The sequence below is a fragment of the Periophthalmus magnuspinnatus genome, chromosome 7 (assembly GCF_009829125.3).
Source record: "Periophthalmus magnuspinnatus isolate fPerMag1 chromosome 7, fPerMag1.2.pri, whole genome shotgun sequence".
Classification (NCBI taxonomy): Eukaryota; Metazoa; Chordata; class Actinopteri; order Gobiiformes; family Gobiidae; genus Periophthalmus; species Periophthalmus magnuspinnatus.
Genome location: NC_047132.1, coordinates 31,398,439 through 31,418,360, shown reverse-complemented (window position 1 = coordinate 31,418,360; position 19,922 = coordinate 31,398,439). Strand labels below are relative to the sequence as shown.

At 43.1% G+C, this 19,922-nt stretch overlaps 1 protein-coding gene across 3 annotated transcripts in view; it reads right to left on the bottom strand.

Annotated features, from left to right (window-relative positions):
* Nucleotides 1-19,922, bottom strand: part of LOC117373171 (IQ motif and SEC7 domain-containing protein 1) — a 247,212-nt gene that overhangs the window by 74,607 nt on the left and 152,683 nt on the right. The window contains exon 1 of one of the 3 annotated variants that reach the window (XM_055222995.1): nucleotides 11,225-11,273. The exons of the other annotated variants lie outside the window; for them this stretch is intronic. Coding sequence (XP_055078970.1) covers nucleotides 11,225-11,259 — 35 coding nt within the window. The 5' untranslated portion in view covers nucleotides 11,260-11,273. Of the gene's footprint in view, nucleotides 1-11,224; nucleotides 11,274-19,922 lie in introns of those variants that run through there. 3 annotated transcript variants of the gene reach the window in all.

Here is a 19,922-nt window from a genome sequence, read left to right as displayed (position 1 = left end):
TGGACCGGGTTTAGCCCTGGTTTAGACCTGGTTTAGTCCTGGTTTAGACCTGGTTTAGACCTGGTTTAGTCCTGGTTTAGTCCTGATTAGTTTCACTTTTGCACTTTCCATCCTTCTTTTATTAACACATCTTTAAAAAATCTGAACAAACGTCCAGTGTCCAGTTCTCGGCCTGTGTGTCGCTCCAGCTTCACATCACGCTGCCTCTGGTGTCATCCACGTCCCTTTGTGTCCATAAAATCAAACTGACGAAGTCACGAGTTTATTCTGATTCATAAAAATGTCCGTTCTCGATACCTGAGGTGGTTTAAACGGCCGTCACGTGGAGCCAACAGCGCGAGGATTAAAGCGGCGAAGAGATATTGTTTTAAAAGGAGCCACGGCCATCAGAGCAAATTGACTTGGTCTGCGCGTTCTCCAGGGAGCTCATTTAAACTCGCAGCAGACAGGTTAGATCACATCACTGCCGGCTACCCCTTAAATCTGTCATATTCCATCGTACTTCCTACATCTCCGCTACTTCACTGAGAAATAATCCCGGTTCCTCTGAGGAGTCCTGTCAGGTCCGCGCCCACCACATGTGAACATCGCAAAGACAATATACCTAACCAACGGCGAAAGGTGCCAAGATAAAACCGCCGGTGACAACGGACGAGTGTCACGACGTTGGAAACGGCATAAGAGGACGGCGTTTCGCAGTTTTTGCGCACGTGTCCGAGGCCAGTTGTCACGGCAACAGTCCAGGGCTGATTCACCGGACGCCGGGGCCGAGCTACGTACGCACAGCCTGGAGTCATTAAGGGCAGGGTAAACATGTGATTTAATGACTGTTTACAAGGCGCGCTCCAGGCCCACTCCCAGCATGCATTGTGCCGCGTTCGTGCGCTAGCTTGGCACATGCTAATTTCACAATAAACACTGCAATTACAACTTTGTGCGCTTATCTTGTTGTCCCCGTCTGCTGTTTTCTGATTTATAAAAGAACGTTTGGTGAATCACTAAGTAAAAGCCATTTTAAAGAACTATTATGTAACTTTTCTGTTGGGGGAAGTCCGGTACCTGTAAGTTGTCATGGTGATGTTCTCATACTCTATGCCTGGAATGTTGCACAGTGTGGAACGTTGCTAAAAAAATCCCTGAAAGTCATGGATTTTTATTGTGAGTGGGATCACCTCTCCACAGAGCTAACCTGTAACTTGGCCCAGTTGGTTTGGACCTGGTTTAGTCCTGGTTTAGTCCTGGTTTAGTCCTGGTTTAGTCCTGGTTTAGTCCTAGTGTGGACCTTGTTCAGTCCTGATTTAGTCCTGGTTCAGTCCTGGTTCAGTCCTGGTTCAGTCCTGGTTTAGTCCTGGTTTAGTCCTGGCTTAGTCCTGGTTTAGTCCTGGTTTAGTCCTAGTGTGGACCTTGTTCAGTCCTGATTTAGTCCTGGTTCAGTCCTGGTTTAGTCCTGGTTTAGTCCTGTTTAGTCCTGGTTTAGTCCTGGTTTAGTCCTGGTTTAGTCCTGGTTCAGTCCTGGTTCAGTCCTGGTTTAGTCCTGGTCTAGTCCTGGTTTAGTCCTGGTTCAGTCCTGGTTTAGTCCTGGTTTAGTCCTGGTTTAGTCCCGGTTCAGTCCTGGTTTAGTCCTGGTTTAGTCCTGGTTTAGTCCTGGTTTAGTCCCGGTTTAGTCCTGGTTTAGTCCTGGTTTAGTCCTGGTTCAGTCCTGGTTCAGTCCTGGTTTAGTCCTGGTCTAGTCCTGGTTTAGTCCTAGTTTAGTCCTGGTTTAGTCCTGGTTTAGTCCTGGTTTAGTCCCTCCGTTGCTGCTTGTCTCCTGGAGCTAAATAAGTTTATCTGTCAAACTGTAGAACATGCAGCTAAAGCAAAAACATCTCCATGGAGACACCAGCTGAAAAGTTGCATAGTGTGCTTTTAATGTTTGTGTCCCACTGGCAGTCGGCACGTCCCAAATACTTCCGTGTACCTGCTTTTATCTTTATCCACGCTTCAAACTGGAATCTTCAAAATAAATCCTGATCTAACACTCGCTCCCGTGTGAAGAAAGAAGAACGAGGAGTGAGGACATTTTGAACAAACTCATGTCCTGATTTTAACATTAATTCACGTTTATTTATTTATTTGAGCGATTTCCGTCACATTATGGTCAGTGCAGTGTCATGTAAATGCAGAAAGGAGCAGGTAGAAGCAGAATTAAGTTTAGCTGCTATGCTACGTCTGCAGAATTTAAATACGTCAAATATAGAAATACTTGTACATGTGACTCCAGGAGTACAAGAGTCTGATAGTAACGGATTCACAAAAGTACACAAAGTTCTCATGATTGTTCTTTTTTTTGAGCGTTCTATTCTACAAACTGGACTTTTCAGAATTTTTAACCATGTTCTAGTCGTTTCTTCTCGTTGAGCCTCTGAAGTTGTTTTTAAAGTGATTCATGTTTGAGTTTAATCTTTAATCGACTATTTTCAAGACGCCATTTTGCCTTAAAAATTCACTACAGACACGTTTCAAACTGTATCTTATGGACGTAGCATCTCATGGACGCAGCATCTCATGGACGCAGTATCTTATGGACGCAGTATTTTATGGACGTAGTATCTTATGTACGTAGTATCTTTTCCGTGTAATCCTCCGTCTGGTGCAGTACTTACACATTACCCACTTACTGTCTTGTTCATCGCAGGTTGAGACAGAACTAAAAGCCCCCAAAGCGCCCACTTCGTTTTATGGACTGTGTTGTCACGCCATTAACTACCCCGCTACAGGTTCCCCCCCTCCCCCCTCGCCCTCGCCGCCCCCGCCCCGGGACCCTCGCCCAGCTCGCTCCGTCCTCACATCAATCAAACCGCACATGGATAATGACGCTCGCTGCTCTGTGGGAGATTTATAGCGATTTTACGGACGCGAGAGGGAGGAAAGACTCGCTCACGACGCCACCGCTCGCCGTCCCCGTCGCCGTCATGCAGGTAAAAAAAAAAAAAACGTAGACGTAACACCCACACGGTAATTACACCTCAACACTGCGAACATGCGAACGGGACAAAAGAGCAGGGACAAAGGGCTGAGATGAAGCTAATTATGAGGTAGATGTGAGCTCACGGTTTCAGAAACACGCAGGAACAGGTCGTTAAGTTGTTTTTTTGTGAGCGAAAAAAGAGCGTGCTGCGTGCTGCGATGTGCGTCAATACAACTTTTATTTAAATATTAGCGCGGCTTTACCATAGACTGTGTAAAGAAGTGGATTAAGTGAGTGTAACGTCGCCACAGCGTTCAGTCAAATGAAGCTAATCGAGGCTAGCAGGTATAGCGGCAGAGTTCCACATTTAAAATCATGACCGTGAGTATCATAGCAACCAAAGAGCCAATCAGGAGCGAAGATGTTGAAGGTAATGGTAGGTTTAACAATGTTGTCGATCAAACCTGTTGCTAACGCTAGTAGGACCGACCTCTGGAAAGATTTGTCTGTTATCAGGGCCGGTTCAGCCTATAAGCAGATTAGGCAGCTGTTTAGGGTCCCAAGGCCAGCAGGGGGCCCCCAAGAGCCCATACATTTATATTAAAAATAATATAAATGGGGCTTGTGTGTTTATAGCAGCTTAAATATCCCTCTAAAACTATTACATTTGTTTTATATCTATAGTAGTAAAATATCTGCTGCTGCTGTGTTTGTTTTTGAGTCGGGCAGAGGTGAGGGCAGCTCTGTGTTTACACCGGAGCAAGGACCCGACAGAATGTAAATGTAAGAAACACACAACTGGACACACAACTGAACACACAACTGGAACACATGAAAATCCACCAGAAATTAAGAAAAAATGTCTAGAATTTAAAAATTCTTGACCCCCCTTATACGTTTGTGTTGTTCTTCTACATTTGTGTTGTTCTTATTCGTTTGTGTTGTTGTTGTGTTGTTGTAGTTGTGTCATTCTGGATGTTTTCAGTCTGATGTTGGTTAAATAAACACAAAAACAACTGGTCAAAGTGATGAGAGCAGAGTCAGAATGTGTCAAATGTGAATCATCAACAGCTGAGCCAGGAGGGGGCCCCAGAGACACATTCAGCTTAGGGCCCCCTGAAAGCTGGGACCGGCCCTGTCTGTTATTGTCTGGCCCTGTCTGTTCATATCTTGATTTACAGACACAATAGTGAAATAAAAACCCCAGGATCATGTAAAGCGGGTTAATACGAACATTTAAAACCAAAATGACGAGTCTGACAGCAGCAGGTACAGAGAGAGGGACCACAGTTTTTCAATAGAAAGTGAATTGGAGCCAGAGTCACTTCCTGTTCACTTCCTTTGCGGCTAACAGGTTAGCTCTGTCTATTTACATTTACAGTCTATGGTTGTTACCTTAAGTCTTCTGCCCAGGTCCACAGATCTAACCTGTACCTTGCCCCAGTTGTGTCACGCGCTTGTCTCCATGGAGATACACACGTTTAATGTCAAACTATGGAACATGCAGGCGAAGAAAAAAACCACAGAGACGCCGCCTTTTTAGCAAGAAGTGATCTGAATACTTAATTTTGCCGTTCCCTGTGGCTTATGTGTCACAAAATGATTAAAATGATCAAGTTATGCAAAAGACACACGTTTGAAATGCATAAACACATTAGTCCACGTTTGTTTTTAAACTCCAGCGTGTTAGCGGCGCCGTTAGCCACGAGCTAACATGGACCGGCGTGTAAACGGCAGAGTGGGGAGCTATTTCAAATGTGTTCTATAGCATCATTTCACATTAATTTCTCTCAAATCTAGAGCCGTTTTGCCTCAGCTTTTGGTGCGTCACGGCTGAATGCTTTGACTGAACGACGGCGAACGCTCAACAAACACATGAAGAAGAGAAAAGAACAGAAGAGAACAGGAGAGAACAGAGGAGAACAGAAGAGAACAGAAGTGCACAAGTCCAAGGAGGTGTGCACCACATGATGCAGCGGATTTGAGCTCTGCAGTGCAGCAGCAGCATGAGCTCACCACTCTCTCTCCTCCTCCTCTCCTCTGTCCCTCGTCCTCAGCCTCTCTCTCTCCTCCGCTCCTATCTCGGCCCCTCCCCACATCTCGCTCTCCCCTCCTTTTCTCTCACACTCGCCCTCCCTCTCCGTTTCTCACCCTCTGCCACACTCTCTCTCCCCTCCTCCTCTCCTCTCTCACTCTCAGCCTCTCCCTTCACTCTCTCTCGCTGTGAGAATCTCCTCTCTCACTCACTCACTCACTTTCTCTCCCCTAACTCTCTCCGCTCCTCCTCTTCTGTCACCCTCAGTCTCTCTTCCCTCCTTTCCCTTTCCCCTCCTCCCTTCAGCCTGTCCCCCCTCACCCCCCTCCCCTCCTCCCCCTCTGTCCCTCCTTCTCCTCCACCTCCCCCTTTCTCCCTCTCCCCTATTCCCCTCCTCCTCCTCTCCCTCTTCTCTCTCTTTCCCTATCTCTTTCTCTCTCCCTCTTGAGTATCTCACCTCCTCTCCCTCTCCTCCTTCCCCCTCTCTCCCTCTCTCCTCCTCTTCCCTCTCTCTCTGTTACATAAGTTAATGCAGCACATGTTCATTACTGTCAGTGACTGAAGCCGAGGGAAGAATCATCATCTTCATCAGAGCAGACGTGTGGAGGCTCCGGTTTCATCTGTTTTTTTTACTGCGTTTGTATTTGTAAAGTTAAATCAAGTTACAGGAGCACGTTGGACCTGGTTTAGTCCTGGTTTAGTCCTTGTTTAGTCCCAGTTTAGTTCTGGTTTAGTCCTGGTTTAGTCCCGGTTTAGCTCTGGTTTAGTCCTGGTTTAGTCCTTGTTTAGTTCTGGTTTAGTCCTGGTTTAGCCCTGGATTAGTCCTTGTTTAGTCCCAGTTTAGTTCTGGTTTAGTCCCGGTTTAGTCCCGGTTTAGCTCTGGTTTAGCCCTGGATTAGTCCTGGTTTAGTCCCAGTTTAGTCCCAGTTTAGTCCAGACTTAATCCTATTTTAACCTCCCTTTAGATCTCTTAAAATCTAGAGCATATAACCAGCAGTGAAATATAAATAAAAGTAAAAGTAGTAAAGTACTGCATTTACGAAAAGTACAGATACCCAAAATGTTTACTTAAGTACATTTTACAGTGGGTACTTTTCACTTTTACTTCACTACATTTTAGCGCAGGTGTCTAAATAATAACAGCCATAAATCTTTACCAAAACCACATTACACATACATACATACCACATACATCTGAATGTTTCTTAGCTCTGAAAACCTGCGTGAAATATCCAGTATTTGTACTTTTACTTAAATAACAGGACTGAGTACTTGTTCCAGTACTGCATATAACCTTGTACTGTGTAGACCTGGTTCAGTGCCATTTCTGTTATACATTTTCAACTGATTAGGGGAGATTAACCTGCAAACTCCAGATGGATATTGGGTGAAGTGTGTTGCTCAAGGACACAACAACAGCATTTATCTGTGAGAGAGCGCGGGATTCGAACCGGCAACCTTCAGATCAGGGGACAACACTCTACCAACTGAGCCAAATACATTAAATCTGCTCTCTGAATGTGTCTTTTGGATGAAACGACTGGAAAAAAACAGTAGAATAGAAATAATAAAATAATAAAAATTAAAAAAATCAGCAGCAAACAAACACAAACGCAGGAATCGAACAAAACGAGCAGCAACGACACGAGCATCTGTCGCGTGTTCAGTCTCTCTCTTTCGTCTCTTGAAGGTGGGATTCGTCGCATCAGAGCAAACAAACTCCCCTCACGACTTCAACGTTTCAAAGCCACAGGATTCAACACGAGCAAAAACACAGAAACCCCTCCAGTCCGGTCCGACCAGGCTACGAGACGCTCTCACATCAGAGCAGATATGACCAAAATCGAGCAGACGAGTCCCGCCGGCGTCTGAAAATATAGTACAAATATTCAAAAAGACGCCGCCCCGGGAGAGTTTAAAGAGTGAATTATGCACGAGGATCGGACGCGGCGACTGAAGCTGCTACGGAGCGATAAAAGGACGTCTGCGAGGGGGAAATGTGAGGGAGAGCGGCGGGAAAGGCGTTTAGGGAAGGAGAGATTTTGATGTTAAAGACATTTTTACAGTGAGTTTGTGGTTTTAAAAGTAGTTGATATTTATTTTATGTGTTTGTAAAATCTAAGTGTGATTTTTCTGAGCGTAACGAGGATGATTAGATGAGATTTAGGTTTTAAAAATAGGATAGAGTTCAAAGGTTATTGTTTTATTGACAGAAAGTTTAATCAAAAAGACTATTATTATTATTATTATTATTATTATTATCATTAGTATATTAAGTTAATAAATAAATAATAAAAAGCTATTTATTCAAAAAGTAAGTTCACATTTTATTGTTTTGACAAAAATCGTATTATTATTATTATTATTATTAGTATATTAAATTCATAAATAAATAAATAACAAAAAGCTGTTTATTTATTCAAAAAGTAAGTTCACATTTTATTGTTTTATTGACAAAAATCTAATTATTATTATTATTATTATTGTTTATTTTATTTTTTAATTACTGTATATTTATTCAAAATGTTATTATTAAAAAATATTATTATTATTCAAGTCATCCATCCATTTTCTTCCTCTTGTCCTGGGCAGAGACGCTTAGACTTCCCTCACCCCAGACATTTCCTCCAGGCTTTCCCAGACCCTCTCTCTTTCTCACCCTCCGTCACTCTCTCTCCCCTCCTCTCTCACCCTCTCTTCCCTCCTCCTCCTCTCCTCTCTCACCCTTTTCTCACACTTTCTCCCCTCCTTTTCTCTCACCCTTTCCCTCCCTCTCTCTTTCGCAGTCTCTCTCCCCTCCTCCTCTCCTTCACCCTCCTCCTCTCATTCTCTCTCTCTCCTCCTCACTCACCCCCCACTCTCTCCCCTACTTTCCTCTCACACTCGCCCCCCCTCTTTCTTTCTTTTTTCTCACTTTTTTCTTCCCGTCCTCCACTCCCTCACCCTTTCTCATTCTCTCTCTCTCCTCCTCATCTCTCTCACCCTCAGCCTCTCTCCTCACTCACCCCTCCCCCAATCTCTGCCCTCCTTTCTCTCCCTCTCTTTCTCACCACGTCATTCTCTCTCTCCTCCTCTCCCCAGTCGCTCGTCTTCAACCTCTCTCCTCCTCTTCCAGCCTCTCCTTTCCTCTCACACTCACCCTCCCTCCCTCTTTCTCCCTCTCTCCTCTCCTCTTTCACCCTCAGCCTCTCCCCTCTGGATTACTATACTTTAACTAACAGTATTTTTCCTTAAAACTAAAACAAAACACGACAAAACTGATCCAAACGTGTCATGTTTCCGTCTTTATCGACAGTAACGACAGAACGACTTTAATTACCAGAATCAGATCAGCAGAACAAGCCCAAATAAAGTGTAGTTTGCCAAAGAAATGATACGTTTTTCTGAGTGCGACGAGCCTTGTAGCCCCCTTGTGTTGATTATCTGGTACTACACAAGAAAACTATCATCTTCATCAGTTCAAGTAGTAAAATTCTGCTTTTTGAACCACAGAATAACACTTACAAACAACTTTAAACCAGCTAAAAACCTGCAGAGCGTGTTGTTCAAAGCCTCTGTAAATATCTCGGGGACAGAGCGTGTTGCCGTGTAATCCTATCCAAGCTCACGTTCTGAAAATAAACACCAAAAACCAAGCGAAAGACGCAAAATATGCTGATTCAGGGCTCTCGAACGAGCCAAAAAACATTAGGAAAAACATTCTGAACACAAGTCAAGCCTCAGACATGTGTAAACTTTTCCATATCGGGGAGTATTTTCGCCTCGCCGCAGCAGAACGCCAGTCGACTTTGGCACGTAACGACGATTCCATAACAAAAACCTCACCTCAAACCCCCGAAATCTCCCGTATCCTGCCATTAAGTCGAGCTGCGGCCTTTACCTTATACGCAGTCGGAGCGGCGTCCCAATTATCTGCTATGTTAAGTCGTCGGGAGCGTTTTACCCACAATGCCCCTGAGCAGAGCGGCGGCGACGGGCGGCTTCTCGTGCGCGCTCGTATGAATAAGTCATGAAGGAGCCGTTTCTGACACACGACCGCAGCGGATCAGGTGTGCGCGGGCTCCGGTGTCACTCCCACGTAGCGTCGTTAAGCTAGCACGCACTTACCGGGTATTTACGTCAAGTTTAAAGATCCGCCGTGTAACTTTTCTAATGAAGGATGTGCCATTTGTCTCGGGAACGGCTTTGTTTGTGAAATATGCGAGTAAATTGGAGCGTTACTGTTAAGGGTTGTGGTTATAAACAAAGTAAGTACAAATGAGCAGGGCCGGTCCCAGCGTCCAGGGGGCCCTAAGCTGAATGTGTCTCTGGGGCCCCCTCCTGGCTCAGCTGTTGGTGATTCACATTTGACACATTCTGACTCTGCTCTCATCACTTTGACCAGTTGTTTTTGTGTTTATTTGACCAACATCAGACTGAAAACATCCAGAATGTCACAACTACAACAGACACAACAACAACACAAACACATAAGAACAACACAAATATATAAGAACAACACAAACATAAGAACAACACAAACACATAAGAACAACACAAATATATAAGAACAACACAAACATAAGAACAACACAAACATATAAGAACAACACAAACGTATAAGAACAACACAAACATAAGAACAACACAAACACATAAGAACAACACAAATATATAAGAACAACACAAACGTATAAGAACGACACAAACATATAAGGGGGGTTAAGATTTTTTTAAATTCTAGACATTTTTCCTTTGTTTCTGTTGGATTTTAATGTGTGTCCAGTTGTGTGTCCAGTTGTGTGTCCAGTTGTGTGTTTCTTACATTTACATTCTGTCGGGTCCTTGCTCTGGTGTAAACACAGAGCTGCCCTCACCTCTGCCCGACTCAAAAACAAACACAGCAGCAGCAGAGATTTTACTACTATAGATATAAAACAAATGTAATAGTTTTAGAGGGATATTTAAGCTGCTGTAAACACACAAGCCTCGTGTCCAATAAAACTAGATTTTTATGTAATTTTCAATATAAATGTATGAGTTCTCGGGGGCCCCCTGTTGGCCTCGGGGCCCTCAGCAGCTGCTTAATCTGCTTATAGTCTGAACCGGCCCTGGTTCTGATCCACTGTCTCACATTATGACTGATGTGTGAGTGTTTGTGAGTGTATCTGTGCTTTATTCTGCCTCTTGCTCCGGTCGTCACTGCAATCGACTTATCTGATAAAATATTGAATAAATAAAACATAAAATTCTACATATTTTTCTTTATTTTACGAGGCGACTTTCTAAATTTATAGGCTGGACCGGTTCTGCATATGAGCCTCTATGTTTTCAAGATAAGAAATGATGAGACGCACACGTAGTAAAGATACAGGAGTTGAGTTAAAGCTAAAATATTTCATAGTACTACTACTGCTGCTGGTACAGTTAATAGTACTATAGATGCACGACTATATACACTTTAAAAGGTCCTATATTACACAGAACTGACTCTTGTAGCTTTAAGTCATGTTATAATGCAGTTACCTCCTCAAAAACAGACCTGGAGTTGTGTTTTGTTTTTGTTTGTTACATCTTCAAACCTCAAAACGCTCTGTTCCACCTCGTGATGTCATGAAGTGGTAGTTTTCAACATTAACAGCTCCTTTTACCTTTAGTTTAGTAGAGATTCAATTCAATTCCAGGCCTGAAATCGCACAAATGATTCTCTAGTGAAGCTGTGTGGAGTTTATAAACACGGCGGAGCACTTCCTGTTTTACCACACGATGACATCACGAGGTGGAACAGAGCGTTTGAGATCAGAAAACAGCGTGATATGGGCTTTTTAATGACAACAGCGGTGCTATAGCTAGAAAAACACAAAAAAAAAACATAGAACACGCTTTGAAACGATCATTTTCAGTTTTTTTATGTGTTTTTTTTTTTTTACTGTATACTGTATATCAGATTTAAACCAGGTACAACAAGTCAAAAACTAATTTCCAGGTACCCACAAGTCACACGCAAGTCTTAACAAAACAAAAATGAAAGATTATTATTGACAAAGCGCTTTAAATAACCTCAAATACTTCAAAACGTCTCCGCTCAAAACTACAGCTCTTGATAAAACACTTCCAAGGCTGCGGGGAGTTAAAAAAAAAAAAAAAAAAACACCGGGTTGCACACATTGTTTTTTGATTAGTCAGCTGTCAGAAATAACTCCGGCGGTCTGAATCCCAAACCCGAAAGCAGCACTTAGAACCCGCGCTCGCACTCGTCCTACCTTATGGTGCGGCTCGATATGCAATACTTCCACATGGCATTCCACAGCGCACTGACATCACCGGCAACATCAGACATTCCCCCCCAAAAAAACACACTTGGGGAAAAAAAAAAACAGCTACTTCCCTATCCAGTCCTGACCGCTAATTATAGAGTCCGAGGTTTCCGAGGACAGCTTCATAGTTTTGCCGTTCTGGAGCCCGTCCTTAGCTTCTGCCGAGCTCCAATGCCCAAGTAAGGTAAAAGTGTCTCCACAATGTACAGTAAACCAGCGAGACCACGGTTCTGCGCTTATAACAAAAGGTTCTCCACCCACATTGGACCGCACGCGAGGGTTTTTTTTTTTCCTCCCGAAGATGAGGGCAGGGTCTGTTTATGTGAAGGGGAGAGATGGATGGAGGGATAAAAAGTGCGTGAGGTCAGGGTGAGTGGATATTTGTCACTCTGTGGGGACGCAAAGCTGTGCGAGGTTCTGCTTGCCTTAAAGGGCTCGTCGCGTTATAATGGCGTTTCCTCGTCGCAAATGGACCCGGAGTTGTGTTTTTTTTTGTTTGATACGCACATGTTTAACACACAAATTCTACATATTTAGGTTTTTTTTCTTGTGTCAAACTGAAAACACTCCGTTTTACCTTGTGAGTAGATATTTGTGACTCTGTGGGGATGCAAAGCTGTGCGAGGTTCTGCTTGCCTTAAAGGGCTCGTCGCGTTATAATGTCGTTTCCTCGTCGCAAACGGACCCGGAGATGTGTTTTTTTGTTTTATACACACATGTTTAACACACAAATTCTACATATTTACGTTTTTTTCTTTTCGCAAACTGAAAACACTCCATTCCACCTTGTGATGTCATCGTGTGGTAATACAGGAAGTGCTCTGCTGTGTGTTTTTAAAGTCCACACACCTTCATTTCTAGAATCGTTTGGATCATTTCCGCACCTGGAATTGGCCAATATTTACTAAACTAAAGGTAAAACACAGCTGGAAAACTACCACGTCGTGATGTCACAAGGTGGAACTGCGCGTTTTGAGCTTTGGAGATGTAAACAAACGTGTATAAATGAAACAAAACACAACTCTAGGTGTGTTTTTGATGAAGAAACGACATTATAATTTTAAAAGAGCGTGATACGGGCCCTTTAAATACAGTGAAATTGGAGCTATGTGGCGGCGTTTGTGTCACTGTTTCCCCCTGCTGGCGTTTGTGGTGTACTGCAGCCAACACGCTAAAACAGTGTTAGCAATGACACTTCATCACTAAACAAAAACACATAAAAGAGTCAGTTTTGTGTAATAAGAGGAGCAAAATCAGGCAAAAATCTTGTATTTCTAAAGCGAAAATACGATTACGAGTTAAAATATGTGTTAAAATAGTTTAGGATAAGAGTTTAAGTTAAGGTTTTGGGAAGTTGTAACTCTGCTAAAGGCTAAGATCTGTCTGTATGAAGTAAACACAAGTGAATGTTACGTCCCGAAGAAGCACGGAAACCCTACATGTGTGTTTAAGTGTGTGTGACGTGAACAGGCGCCGGGCCAAGAGACACAGAGCGAGCGGAATGGGACGAGCAGGCGGAGGCTGGTGGGAAAGATAAAGTTTAAATAGTTGTAAAGTGTCTGATCGCGATGATAATGAGATGTTTTTGACAGTGACATGTGGGGACGTCGTTTCTGTGCTGGATTATGTGGAGATAAAATAAAAACACAAACACAAACAGACTTCAGACTCCGGTTTAAACTGTTAGATTCGCCGTTTCACTCAGAGATTTGAGTCGTAAAAGGTGAGGAGTGAAAAAGTAGGTAGACAGAAAAACGACGATGTGTATTTATTTTATTCATTTATTTATAAAATGTATTTACGGGACGACGACGGCGATAAACTGACTCGATATGTCACCTGTTTGTTGAATTTTGATACAGGAACTTTTAAGACAAGATCTCATGATGGTCTATGGGTAAAAAGTGAGCAATAGAGAGGAGGAGAAAAGGAGGAGGGAAAGATGACCAGAGACAAAGAGAGGAGAGGACCAGAGAGGGAGGAGAGGAGTAGAGACAAAGAGGAGAGGAGGAGTGAGGGAGTAGAAAGAGGAGAGAGGGAGTGAGTGAGAGAGAGAGGAGTAGGAGAGAAAGGAGTGGATGAGAGGGGAGAAGACAAAGAGAGGAGAGGAAAGGAGAGGCGGGAGGGGAGGAGAGAGAGAGAGAGAGGACCAAAGAGGTAGGAGAAGAGGAGTGAGGGAGGAGAGAGAAAGAGAAGAAGAGAGGGGAGAGGAGGAGTGAGGGAGCAGGGGAGGAGAGAGAGAGGACCAAAGAGGTAGGAGAAGAGGAGTGAGGGTGGAGAGATAAAGAGGGGGAGAGAGAGGCAGGAGAGGAGGAGTGAGGGAGAAGGGGAGGAGAGAAAGAGAGGAGAGGAAGAGAGAGGGGGAAGAGATGAAGTGGAGAAGAACTTTTAATACAAAATCTCACGATTGTCTAAATCTAAAAACTGAAGAATAAAGAGGAGGAGAGAAAGAGGAGCAGATGACATAGGAGGAGACAAAGAGAGGAGAGGAGAAGAGAGGACTAGAGAGGGAGGAGAGGAGTAGAGAAAGAGGAGAGGATGAGTGAGGGAGGAGAGAGAAAGAGGAGCAGAGAGGCAGGAGGGGAGGAGAGAAGGAGAAGTTGAGGAGAGAGAAAGAGAGGAGAGGAGGAGAGAGGGGGAAGAGAAGAACTTTTAATACAAGAACTCATGATTGTCTATGGCTAAAAAGTGAACAATAGAGAAGAGGAGAGAGAAAGAGGAGTGCAGGAGAGAGGGAGGAGAGGAGGGGAGAGGGGGAAGGGAGGAGGTGGAGAAGAACTTTTAACACATGATCTCATGATTGTCTCTGTCTAAAAAACGTCCGCACTAGAAATGAAATGAGAGAAAAAATCTTTTGGTCATTTTTCTTCCCAAAAATGGAACATATTTGACGAACATGTAAAACTCTCTCCACTGCAGAACTTTAATAATGTGGAGATAAACATTTATCATCAACCTGCTCCTGTTTTTAATGTTTAAATTGACCTGTGCAGTTTGTGTTTTATTTTTGTTGTTTGTTTTGTTCTGTATTTCTCTCCTGTAAATGCAGATATTTCACTTTACACCGGTGTTTGAAAGACTTAGCTACAGCTTAAGTTCATTTTAACTTTAATTTTAATCAATTTAAGTCACCCTTATTGCGCTTGTGTCTCTATAGTTCTCATCTCTGACCATCTGTGGATCGTTCTGTTATAATTTACACATTTTAAATCACAATATTCATCTAAAACGACAAATCGAAGCCTACGAGTGTCACCGATTAAGAAAATAAAACTGGAGACGGAAGCGCGTACGTCACAGTGGAGGTGAAAACGGGGGATTAAAGATTAAACTCAAACGTGAATCACTCCAAAAAACAACTTCAGAGGCTCAATGAGAAGAAACGACTCGATTAAAAAATGACTAAACTCTCTGAAAAGTCCAGTTTGCGGCACAGATCTGATTGAAGTTTTGCGATTAATATTTAAAAAGTTGGATTTTTAAAAACAGCAATCGCGTCCTTACTGATCATTTACACTTATATTCTATTTTATTTTGAATTTCTGACCCTCAAAACACATCAGACCACACCAGAAAACATGTTCCACGGTCATGAGTGGGCGGAGCAGCAGGGGGCGGCGGGGAGGAGCACAGCCCAGGGGTGAGCAGCTGTAAAGGGAGAGGTCCTCTGAAATCACCCTGACCTCACTTTGACAAACATGAGTGTGAACATCTGGGACCTGCACCAGAGCAGAGTCACAGTTACACCCAGTGACGCTATAGTAACGGGAAAAAACTGACTCAAAGCGCCGGTTTAATGAAGCGCTGCGTCCGATAAGAGCGACACCCGCGTTTAAAGAGCGTGGAACAGTCCTACACGTGTTCAGCTTTAAAGGGCGTGTTTATGTTTTGCTCGTTGGTTGCTTTGAGACTGTTGGGTGAGATTTCTCTAAAATGTTCCAAAAAAAAGAGACAAATTACAAACAAATTAATTTATATTATATTTTTTCACATAAGTCAGGTGGTTTCCTTTCTGGACTCAAGTGTTCAAAATGTCGTCAGGAACTTTAAGGCTTCTCTTGATCTTCATCCAGTGACGGCTCCTCATCAGAGTTATGTTGAGTCCTTAACCCCTGAACAAATACTGGACTAGAGAACTACTGCACGCTCCTACTGTATGCTCCTACTGTATGCTCCTACCGCACGCTCCTACTGTACACTTCTCCTGTGCACTCTTAATCTTGTTGTACACTCCTACTGCGTACTCCTACTGTACATTCCTACTGAACACCCTTACTCCTATTGTACACTCCTACTGCACACTCTTACTCCTACCACACACTCCTACCGCACGCTCCTACTGCACGCTTCTTCTATACACTCCTACTTTACACTCTTAATGCGTACTCCTACTGCACATTCCTACTGAACATTCTTACTCTTATTGCACAGTCCTATTGCACAGTCCTACTGCACGTTCCTACTTCACACTCCTACTGTACACTCCTACTGCGTACTCCTACTACACGCTCCTACTGCACACTCCTACCGCGCGCTCCTACCGCACGCTTCTACTGTATGCTCCTACTGTACACTCTCACTGCGTACTCCTACTGCACACTCCTACTGTACGCTTCTCCTGTACACTCCTACTTTACACTCTTACTGCATGCTCCTACTGCGCACTCCTACTCTTGTTGTACACTCCTACTTCGTACTCCTACTGTACATTCCTACTGAACACCCTTACTCCTATTGTACACTCCTACGGCACACTCCTACTGAACACTCTTACTCCTACTGCATGTTCCTACTTCACACTCCTACTTCACACTCCTCCTGCACGCTCCTACCGCACACTCCTACCGCACGTTCCTACCACACACTCCTCGCTTGTAGACTGGTTTTATTAAACTGGAAGAATGCTCCTCCTCCCTCTCGCTCTCAGTGGATTAAAGACATTCTATATTTTATGAAAATGGAAAGATCAGACACTTTCTCTCTTCATGGATGATCCAATCGGCTTTTTGAAACTCTTTCTTAAATATGCAAAAGAAAAATTGGATATAATACTTTGATGGAATCTCTGGAGCTGTACTGAATGCATGAAATTATTATAAACCTGTTTAGTTTTTTTTATTGCTTTTATGTTTTGTTTTGTTTTTATTTACTTACTATTTAGTTAGGATTAGGATTTTTGGAGTCTTCTGTGCGGGAGGATCAGGTTCTATGTTATGTTTATGTATAACTTTTGTCATTATGCTTCTTTGTATAACATGAAAATCGTTATAAATAAAATGTTAAAAAATACATATATATATAAACCAGGTGGGTGACGTGTATTTGGCAGAAGGACCACAGACGGTTTAAAGACGTCGACTGAGTGAGTGTTTTATTTTATTTATTTATTTATTTATTTCAGGGACAGTGCACATTAAAGTGTGACATCACCCACAGCGTTCTGCGCCAGTCAAATGAAGCTAACAAGGCTAATAGACGCAATAACGACATAATCACCCGCCCATGATCATTTCAGGCTAGCAGGTTAGCTACGTCCATTTATATTTACAGTCTACGCTAAGGAGAGGACGACAGTGCGCACTAGAGCCTCTGCTGTCCCCCTGTGGAAGGAGGTCAGACTGACGCGGTGGTGTTTGCTGCAGATTCAACACAGTTTCATGAAATACAAGTATTTGCCAGTGAAGATCTGAGAAAGTCCCAAAAGACGTGTGTAGTTTCAATAGAATTTATAATCTAAAGCTCACATCTTAGTCGAATTGGCAACAACAGCACTCTGCAAACTCACTGTTAGCGTCACTACTTCCTGTCCAAGTTTTATCTCTATGCTAATGCTAACTTTGAGGCATAACAAATATTAAAACACCCCCACAAACGTAAGTATTTTAGATATAAAAATAACTGTGTAATGTTTATTTTACGGACTATAAGTAGCACTTTTTATCATAGTTTGTCCGGGGGTGCGACTTATACTCAGATGCGACTTATATATGTGAAATTATATGGGTTTTTTTATTCATTATTATGCATTTTTTGGCTAATACTTACACTCCAGAGCAATGTATAGTCCAGAAAATACAGTAATTAGTTTGAATTTAGCTTGTTTATTTTATATTTTATGATTTTAATAAGATAAAGTGACTGTTAGCTTTGAGACGCAATGAGCTAGCTAGCATGCTACTGTGCACTGAGCCTATAAACAGGTCCAATTACAACATACAACACGCAATTTTATATTTATTTCATTGCTTGGGGTTCAAAATCTGTCATTTAAACATCACATTTTGCTTCTGGAGTTTGAAAATAACTCGCAAAGACGATTTTTACGTGACCAGAACGGCAGGTTTCTATCCAGGTCATGCGTTCGTTGCCGCGTGCAGTGAGTGTGCGGAGCTCTGTGTCTTTAATAATACATGTCCGCAGATGTAGTATATTTATTCCAATCTGCTGTTTGAATATTCATCTGCCTCACGGTGAATCCTGGCCTTAAACCTGCAGTAATCTGGTTCTGATTCGAGGTTGGCGCCACGACGACGGATTCCCCCAAAGCTTCGGTTCATCCCCGAGCCGCGAAATCACCGATGTTTTATTAATGAACGGTGGACACGGTTTCACCTTCAGAATAGCAATGTCAGTCCGTCTTTACATATCCGCGAGCGTTTGTGTTACTACAGGAGCGTACGGGGGGGCGCGTCTTGCCTTTCGCACGCTCGGCTTCTCTGGAATACTTCACACATCTGCAAAACTGAGACTGTCAGGACAGAGCGGGTTTCTTTCTGCAGGAAAATAAATCTGTCAGAGCAAAGATTTTTGGAAGAATATCAATATCAGGAACTAGAAAACCTGCAGAACGCGAGTTGTAGCAGAGAACGTCGTGAGGATTTAGGACGTTTTCGAACTTGTAGCAGGATTTTTGACTTTTTCTGATTAAAAACAGATAAATATTTCAAATTTTTATTTCATGAACTTAAACGAGAGTCGTGCCATTTAAGACAAAAGACATAATTTGAAGGACAGATGCGTCGCTGTAAAACTAGACCTCGCTGGGACTTTCTCTTTGCAAAAATGGGGAGATTTTTGCGATTTTTTTAATGTAACAACATAAGATTTGAGCTGTAGAGTCGTATTAATAACTGCTATGGTTAATTATCAGTTCAACTCATGTTTTTGACGATACTTTCTATTTAAAAATGTGTTTACTGAGATTATCTTGTATTGTGTCAGTGGCAATATTATCGTTTATCGCGATATTCCTCTGTAGCGATAAACCGTGCGTCAAAACGTGTAATCGTGACAGACCAAAGTAGACCTGTAGGTTATGTTGTACTCATAAACTGTGTATATAAATGGACAGAGCTAACCTGCTAGCCGCCGCGTTCCAAACAGGAAGTGAGCATGGTCGCGCTTCCAGCTCCATCGACTCTGGCTCCAATTCACTTTCTATTGAAAAACTGTGTCTCTGCTGCTGTCAGTGTTTGTTTTAACCCGCTTTACATGATCCTGGTGTTTTTATTACGCTATTGTGTCTGTAAATCAAGATATGAGCAATAAAAACAGACAAATCAGGCGCCTTTTTTCCCCAACGTCTCTCCCGCTAGCGTTAGCAACCGGTTTGATTGACAGTGTTGCTAAGCGCCTGCTCCGTGCTAAACCAGCGGTGCGGACGAGAAAAGCCATTATCTTCAACAGCCTCGCTCCGGATTGGCTCTTTGGTTGCTATGATACTCGTGGTTGGAAATCGGCTTCAAATTCGCCGCTATACCTGCTCCGGCCTCCATGAGCTTCATTTGACTGGCGCCGAACGCTGCGGGTGACGTCAAACTCACTTCGTCCACTTCTTTAAACACTCTATGCCGTCGTGAATTACTTAATGTACTACACTTGCAATAAAATATGGTCCAAAAAACGTCAAGAATCCGCCATTTCTCAGCCAAAAACACACGCAGTTTAGCTTTACGTTCACCTTTACGTTGCATAATAACCAAATCGAACTCTTCGTAATACTGTAATACTGTAATACTTCGTAACGTGACCCCCCTCAGTCCCATTTTGCGATCAAGCTCCTGCCAAGACACATCCCTAAAAAACGATTTCACTTTAATTATTCATAACCTGCGTTTAAATGGGTAATGCATCTAGATTGGCCTTTGGTTGTGTATTAATAGTCCATAAACGACAGGAAGATTTGTACAAGGCCTTGACACAGCGGCAGCAGCAGGAGGAGGAGGAGGAGGAGGAGGAAGAAGAGGGGGACAGGAGGGTATTTTAAACCAAGAGGAGTGTGCACCTTGTTAGCATACTTGAAAGAAAGCTGCAAAAATAGACTTTGGCTGATAAGAAACGCCGAAGTCTTCAAAGACACCTGGACGGTTTTAGAAGTTATTTTCAGACGCGGCATTTGAGGACATTACATCAGCGAACGCAGGTGACATTGAGAAAAGGCTGCGTCTCTGGATCTGGTAGAACCTTTACATCACCACGTTCTGCTCCGGGCTTCGGTAGGTGAAAGGTGAATGACAAAAATTCCCGTCGGGACCTGGCGGAATACGTTTAGTCAAAGCTGGTTTATCTCGCGCGGTTCAACCACTTCCAAAGCCAAACGAAACCACCAAGACCACGATCAGGTGAGTAAGCGCCGAGTTCCTTA